The following is an 8,882-nucleotide window of genomic DNA, read 5'->3' on the forward strand; positions in this document are numbered from 1 at the left end:
TTCCAACAGCTTAAAAATAATAATAATAATAATAATAATAATAATAATAATAATAATAACCAAATCAACAACATGATAACGATCAGATCCTATATAAACATATACCCACAGTCATCAAATTACCTGTGTTTGAAATTGGTGATCTAGATGAATTGAGAGAACAAGTTTGGGTTTTGATTAATGAGAGAATTTGATACACCCAAAAGTTGGGCAGATGAGATGCAGATCATAATACCCTTTGGTGGTCTAGTGCAGCTTGGCGGTAAAAGTATGTTAAGGGGAATATGTCCTGAAACTTTTGTTTTTAATATTCTTTTCAGACTTATAATAAGAAGAATAATAATATATGAAATGTATAGTTGTTTGTCACCAAATAAAATCTTAAAAAAGATATAAAATATTTCATTTTATTGATATTTTGAACTGGTTTTGGAGGGTAAGTGAAGATTTGGGCCGAAGACTGCAAGGTCTTAATTTCAAATCCGATCTAAACATGGTTTTATCACTATAGGCCATCGGGCAGCGGGTTTTGCCCGGAACAGGAAATTGTGGGCTTGGGCTACCAGCACTGTATGTGATCACAAACATATGGGGTCGACTTTTTGTCATTGGGTTGCCTCGGGTAACTGGGTTTATTTGTTGATCGTTCAAATAAAAAATCTCTAGTTGTTTAACATAGGAATTTTTTTTATTTTTTATTTTTAGTTTAGACGTTAGACGTTGTGGAGTTCTATTTCATGTGAAATTCGGTCGGACATTAGATATGAGACACAATAATGTGGAATCATCGTATTTGGTACATAAAATGGTACTTTCTTTGCTTGTTTCAGTGTTTGGTACATTAATATAGAAAGATTCTAGTTCACACAAAATTGTAAAATATGTTAAGCTAAGTACGAGCCATGCGGTTAAACCTTTACTTGGCACATTGTTATTGTTTGCATTCAACTTTTAACTTTTAATATGTCAGATTTGGATTTTATTATCGGGTTAGGTCATTAAGTAGTCGGTCAATTTTATATAACTTTTTGTCAAATGAGCTGATATGTCATGTTATCAAAACTATTTCATATCATTAATTTGAAAACCCTTTTTCCGTCACACGAATCAAATTTCTCTTTCTTTCCTCTCGACCGCATAAATAAACACCCCATTTCCGCCCACGTCCTTACTATTCACCACATTCTTTCTCTTTCCGTTAAATTTTATTCTCTAGAAGCGATTGAGAGGGTGTGTCACGATTACAAAAACGAGTGCGTCTAGACAAAGCTCTCATAAAATTAGTTATGCTAATTAGCAATATGAGGACTCGCAAAAATAAGATAAAGAAATACTAGTAAAAAATGCTAAGAATCATAAAGTATCATAAAGGTATGAGGGGATGTTTGGCAAGGGTCCTAAAAACGTGTCACATCATGAAAGTTAGATACCATCTATGGCATGTTATCACCCAATATATACCACAACACATTTTTATTAACAATTTAAGATTGTTGTACACAGTTACAACAATTCAATACATTTTTAGAAGGTTAACCATATTCAAAAGTTGTAATATGTTCTCAAAAGATGTAGGAAGCTTAAAAACATTATCTGTTATATAATTAGTTAAAAAGAATTCCTCCTTAAATGTTAGAAAAATGTAAGAGAAAGAAGAATAATGTTTTACAACTTTTTGAAAGGACCCAAGAGCATAAAGGAACACAAAACACACCATTCATTAGATTCTTTTGGCTCAATTTATTATTCTCCAAACTATACAAAAGTCTTGGAAGAACACATGTGATAATCATCCTCTAATCTTAAGTATGCATCTTATAATCAAAATGAATATATCCTCTCCTTTTCAAGAGAACATCTACATATTGAAGAGAATGAGCATCCTGTTCCACACAACTTTTATTCTTCTAATAATCAGCATATTGTTTTCATAAAATATGCTACAAAAATAACAATTTCTTCACGTAAATCGTAAGATCTCATCATCTCAATCACGAAAACACTCGTTAGTCAAATACCCGCAAAGAATAAAAGTATAATTCCATTATTTGTAGCCAAAGAACGGTTAGAACAAATCAAGAGGACGAAATTGCGGTCTTGACGTCTTTGGTTTGATTATTTTCCAAGTTGACAACACATGTTAGTGCTTTTTCTTTGGTGATTTGCTCAAGTTGACTGAGTTTTTGCTCGAGAAGTTGCACCTGTTTTGTCAAATCTTCATCGCGTTGCATCAAAACCTATGTGTCGAACAATCATATAAATAAAGAAGCAAACAAGAACACGTTAATATATTTCTGTACGCAATTTACCTCAATTTCTCAATTTCTTTCTTACGGATTCCTTCTTTCTTAGCTTCTGATCTAGCACTTCTTTGCACCTCAAATATAACAACAGCGCCCGCAACCTGATCAAAGTTCAAATCTAAACCGTCATTAAACATTTAACTCTAAGCAGCCGAACCAAATAAATACGTGTATATGCGTGTAGAACCAAATACCGTGAAAACAAAGAGCTCTCCAATAAGGTCCCCAGCCGCCTGAACAGCTCTGTCTTCGTTCAAAGGCCGAACTTCAACATTCGTTGCACGTCCGTATATTCGTCTTTGTATTGTTGTTGTGAGCCAATGGTTTGCCTGTCATACATCACCCAATGCACTATAATTAATAGTTTAATACACTTTTCCTTTGATTGCTGTTTCCAACAATTTTGTATTTCCATATTAAATATAACAACCGATGTGTAATTCCACAAACCATGGCTATTGGCCTATAATAATTCATAGTCAGAATTAATGACATTCTTAGCTTTTACTTTCGTTGTCAAGAGTAATATCAAGTATCACTGATCAAATTGTCAGTATAAATTATTATCAACAGGATCATAGTTTTGATTATTAAAATATAATTTGCAGACAGATCACAAAACCAAATGGACCCACATACAAATAATTTTTAAATTAAGCCAACATACATCATACATATTATAAAATATCATTAATTTGGCTTCAATTATACAAAATATCTACAGATCTAAATAATAACTAAACTAATAAATAATAATATTACCTGAGCAATACCGATGATGGAAGTTCGAAATTTAGGGCTAACGGCGGCTTGTTTCTTGAGCCTAGTAGCAATGGGTTTGCTAAGGGTTCTGACTGCAAGCGTCCCAAGCTTCATAAACGGGAGTGACATTATGCCAATTACCAAACGCACACCAAGTGTTCGACGATATGCGTGAGTGAGATCAAGAACAAACTATGAGCGTTTCATGGTGGGTCAACTGATCTGGGTACTCCGGGTTTCTTGGAATGAAGACGGGTTTGAGTGCAAAAAATATTTTTCAGGTTCCAATTTGTGGTATCTTGATGATCATCAAACCTGATTTGGATTGGTTGGTTTGCAAGTAAAAAGGAAAAATTAACTTTTAACTTTTGATATAAAATTCATTTATTGTAGATAAATGGTAAATAATTTTTTGTAATCTCAAATTCAAGTACTTCAATATCTCTTGTAATCCCTGACTTTCAATTATTGGTCAGATTAATCATAATCTAAGAAATGTTTACACACAGGTTATAATTTTAAACGTATTTTCTTTTAGCAATCTCATTATAACTACATGTTAACCCTGTTAGTTTTTTTTCCATGACATGGACTTCTTATGTGACAAAAATGTGTCTCTTACTGCAAAAGGAGTGGTCATTAGAAATGTAAGCCAAGTTAACTAAGTCGGGTTAACTAAACGTTACTAAATTAAACTTACTAACTGAAAGTTAACGCCGTTAGTTTTTCTAGAGTTTCAATCGAGTGTTTATTATACATGTAGGCCAAATGGATGAAGTATATCCCTTAATTTGCAGCAAGAGACATATTTTTGCCAAAATGCAGTCCACGACATCAAAAAAGATTAATGGGGTTAATATGGGTTCACTGTGGAAAATACATTTAGAGTTAGAATTGTATGTACTTATTTCATGAGTTAGGATTAATCCCAACGAATAGACCAAATTGAAATTATTAAAATTCAAGTTTCCTATAATCAATACAAATCTAAAATACATAAGCCTTTTCTATCATATAATTATCAGTTGTTTATAATGTGCAACGTGGTATCAAATCAAGTTTGTATATCATAGTTTGTCACTTCATACATATCGCATGATATGGCAAAAATAAAAATAAAAAATGGATGTACGGTTCATATGACTCTAATCAAACACATCATATGGGAGTATGAGACAGATGATTTGCCTTTTATACAACCTTTCTACTCATTTTCCTCTTATCATATGACTTAGTATAATCATTTTTTTTTATGTCACATGGCTCATTACATCCCCTATATCATGTCGGTAGTGCTTGAATAGCGTGCCAAACTGCCAATAGTATTTTTAAGCTCCGATAATTATTAATTACAAACGATTCATTTAAATTTGGTTAGGAAGTTATATTGTGACCTACCACTGTGACTTGCATTTCAGCCTTTATTGATTTCCATGAAATATAACATGAAATTAGATGTGTTTTGGTACAACTTCAAGCAGCGTTATTTGTTATCGCCAACTTTGATGATACTTTCACTCAAAACACGCCTCACGGACAAATTGTGTGATTTATTAAAACTAGTTTATTATAATAGTTTTTTTTTTAAGTAATAAGTTTACAATCATTTAGCTTGTTACTTTTGTGTTTATAGCTATGGTTGGTTAGGTTAAGATACTTTGATCATAGGTTACATTCAAAATGTGTGAATAATAATACTTGTTCGCAAGTGACAACACTAAGCCACGAAGGTAAGGTAGTAGACAAAGCAATATCCCAAGAAACGCCGAAAGCACGTCTCAGTGTTATCCAATCGGCGATGCAAGCTTCTTTGATGGAGGTAATCCGAAAGAGGGCGAGGAATAAGTCGCAGAGTCGGCCACCAACAAGCCACGGGTCCAACCAAAAATGGATTTAGGCGGTGTAAATCACATGTGAACTAGTATTATTCATATAATTCGAATTATTTAAACAATCAAATACGTTAAGGGAATTTATATGGTTTATCATATTTGATTTTTTTAACTAGCTAGTTATTAGTAATTAATATATGTGTATTATGAACTAATTTTATTTTATTTTTTTTAACTAGCTAGTTATTAGTAATTAAGCCTCCAGTTACAAATAAAATATTTTAATGGTTTGAGAGGAGATGGAGAGCAACCATAGAACTTTAAAAGAATTCGTTTATATATATATATTTAAGACTAGTTTTTTATCCTCGTATTATGGGGGTTGTTTTACATCTTTCGTTTTTAACATTTATATATTTTTTTGGTTTTTAATTTATTTATTTTAAGGAAATTAATAATATACTTAGTGTTTGATTATGAAAGGGTTTCGAAAATAAATGAAATGTTATAACCCGTTTAAAAGTTATCTGTGTTTGATAAAAACCATGACCCGTTAATTTTTTTTACTATAAAATTGTTTCTTAATTATAGTTAATATTTTTTTTAAAGAAGAATCGGATATTAATTTTTAATATATCTCTATTTTATAGGATTTTCATATCAAATATTTGGTGACACTAATTTTTAATTTAATAAGATATTATAACCCGTTTAAGGACTATCTGGCTTTGGTGAGACTCATACCCGTGAATTCGGGTCAAATGCATTAAAAGCGTCTATTTACATATAAAGCAATCTGGTGACTTGAGAGGAGGTAGAGAGCAACCAAAATTTTTTTAAATATTTCGTTTATATATATTTAAGATTAAGATATCTTCTCTTATTATGTTAAATCAAAAAGTTTTAAGATTTCTGTAGGTCCTGAAATCGGATCCGACAAACGAACGGATTTTGTTCTTGATAAACGTGCGAGACGGGTGCGGTAAATCAAACGACCGAACAGATAATATAAAGATAATATGAAGGATAGTGAACGATCTCGTTAACGGTAAAAGATTTGATATATTAATAAACGAACCAACCCCACCCAAGGTGACCTCCTCTTGGATGGGCAATTTACACCATTGAAACACACATTAAATGAAATACACATGTCCTATTTATAGCTAAAACCAAATAATCTAGAAAACCTCCTCTCGTTGAAGTTAAACGCGTGCACCGAAGCTCTCGTCTCGTATCCGGATTTCTCATGGACATCACTAATTTGATTAACCAATATATATAAAACAATTTTCGTTACATTGATATCACAAGTCATATTTCTGGCCTTACAATCACCCCCTTGGATTGCGATATCAACTTTGTCAAACCGTGTCTCGCATCTTCACAAATCACCCAATAAACCGAAGCCTCTTCGTTTCAATTCACCCCCTCAAGGTAGGACCGACCTATATTTAATCTTGAAGTAGTTCTCGCTTCTTTATCCCTTTTCTCGGATCTTAAGTTGTATATAGGCATGAGATGAGCTCGAATATCTACAAATCAATCTCGAATTACTGATTTCATCGATCAAATGACAAATCTTGTTAATTCCTCTTTAAATCCAAATCCATATTCAATTTGTTCAAAGTTCGCCTCACAGATCCAACTTTAGGAATACCTTGAAAATAATATATAAATAACAAGCTTTGAACACGGTCAAACAATGACGAAAACCTGAACAATTTTGACTTTCTTCAATATCAGTTAATCCAACGAATAATTATTTCTTAGCCCATAGTAGCCTAGATTTGTCCATGACATGTCATGGCCCAAAAATCATGATCAGCCCAACACACTCAAACCATCTTCTCTTTTAATCACAACCCACACAACAAACCAGGCCCACATATCCAGGCCTAACATGAGAGAGTTCCATCATCCTACAAACCCTAGTTAACATCACAACCAAACATCAGCTATCATACATGCTTATGACCAAATCTGACCTCGCGCGGAGTTCACCGGAGATGTCACCGAAAAACCGTTAGGGTTGCCGGAATTTGTCACCATCGGTGACCCTCTAGCCGGAAAGCCGCATTCCGGCAGCCATCAACACGCACCGCAGCCCTGATCCAACAGTTACCGACCACCCATTTCCGGAAATTCATTCTCCTATCATCCATCTTTCAAACGACGCCACCCAGCTCCAACATCATCCCCCATCGTGAATAACCGTTACATGTAAACCGGACATCCTCTGCCGGGAAAACGGTATTCCGGGAACATCATCATCAGGTGTCACTAGCCACCCATAAGTAATCAAGAAAAATAGAAGAAGAGTGTGACTAACTATAGGCATCAATCAACCAGATAAGCACAATAAAACAATCTGAATCACCATTGTTTATGGTGACCCTGCTAACCCAAGCCGCCGCCCATCTTCTACTCTCAAATACACCATCTCAGCCGCTAAACACTCACTAGATCCAGCGTCATCAACCCAAATAAGCCAAAACCAGATCCTTTCATATCAGCCCAAAAAATCGACTATTTGAAGATTAAAACCCAGATGTTAAGGATAAACAAGACACTATTTTGAAGCTTCACCAAAATAATCATCAAATTACTTGTAAACATGGCGGTGAATCCGGATATATTAACCCCAGACTAACTTCAAGCATTTTTATTTCCCTAAATCTTCACACTTTATTTCCAAACATCAAACTTTATTTTCAAAACTTCAATGGATCTTCAAAAACTTCAAGACATTAACGTCTCGATTCAGGTAATCGCGGAATTAGAACCTGAATATTAAGAACAAAGTTGAATCAGTTGATTCGACCCGCTCTGATACCAAATGTAGGTCCTGAAACCGGATCCGACAAATAAACGGATTTTGTTCTTGATAAACATGCGAAACGGGTGCGGTAAATCAAACGACCGAACAGATAATATAAAGATAATATGAAGGATAGTGAACGATCTCGTTATCAGTAAAAGATTTGATAAATTAATAAACAAACCGACCCCACCCAAGATGAGCTCCCCTTGGGTGGGTGATTTACACCATTGAAAAACACAATAAAATGAAATACGTGTGTCATATTTATAGCTAAAACCAAATAATCTAGAAGACCTCCTGTCCGTTAAAGTTACACGCGTGCACCGAAGCTCTCGTCTCGTATCCGGATTTCTCGCCGACATCACTAATTTGATTAACCAATATATATAAAACAATTTTCGTCACATTGATATCACAAATCATATTTTTGGCCTTACAATTTCTTTCTTTTAATGTTTTTATTTATTTTGAAAAAAAATATCTTTCTTAATATTAAAAAAAAACATTTTTATTCATTAAAAAGCGTTTATTATTTACTTAAAAGATTAATTTTAAAAGTATTTTAATTCTTTTTAAGCAAAACCAATAAACAAAAATTTACATAGGCTATATAATTACTTGCATTACTTAAATAAACGGTAATTATTAGCTAGAGTAACCGCATCAATAAAATTTCTTGTATTATTATGAAACATTACGTCACGTTACATATATAGGACTCGACTATGCTGATAATACACGGAGAGTGATATCACCTTAGTTCATCCCACTAATACATTGATGGATCTTGTATATACACTGGCAGCTGTACCGGAAAGTGAGGGGATTGCCTTCTTTCTTTGCTTATAAGTGTTGTCTTTGGCGATCTTATGTGTTCGATCAATTGCGTGACAATACAATGTAACGTCAAGACGCATGTTCTATCTTGGCAAACACAAAAATTCATAAACTAAATATGGTACGTGTGGATATATTTGGCAAGGGCGGAAGACAATGGTACCGGATAGTGAGCGGATTGCCTGTTTGAGTGTCTGGTAAGTTTTGGTTCTCAAAGCAAACTTATTTACTTTATTATTTGTTAAATAAATATCGTTACAAAGTATTATGTATACTTCAAGTTGAACATATATATGTGCAGCAGTGAGCTGGGTCTAAACCTAA

The 8,882-nt window shown here is 33.6% G+C and overlaps 1 protein-coding gene across 1 annotated transcript; it reads right to left on the reverse strand.

The window, feature by feature from the left end:
• Positions 1 to 1,840: 1,840 nt before the first annotated feature.
• Positions 1,841 to 3,287, reverse strand: LOC143560033 (OPA3-like protein). Its single transcript, XM_077048440.1, has 4 exons — positions 3,066 to 3,287; positions 2,498 to 2,632; positions 2,320 to 2,404; positions 1,841 to 2,239 (listed from the first exon to the last, which is right to left on the reverse strand). The coding sequence occupies exons 1-4, from the start codon at positions 3,192 to 3,194 to the stop codon at positions 2,076 to 2,078; spliced, it is 513 nt and encodes a 170-aa protein (XP_076904555.1). The 5' UTR covers positions 3,195 to 3,287; the 3' UTR covers positions 1,841 to 2,075.
• Positions 3,288 to 8,882: the final 5,595 nt, after the last annotated feature.

Source organism: Bidens hawaiensis, unplaced genomic scaffold (assembly GCF_021521415.1).
Source record: "Bidens hawaiensis isolate Kalapana, Puna unplaced genomic scaffold, B.hawaiensis_p1.1 tig00020159_1, whole genome shotgun sequence".
Classification (NCBI taxonomy): domain Eukaryota; kingdom Viridiplantae; phylum Streptophyta; class Magnoliopsida; order Asterales; family Asteraceae; genus Bidens; species Bidens hawaiensis.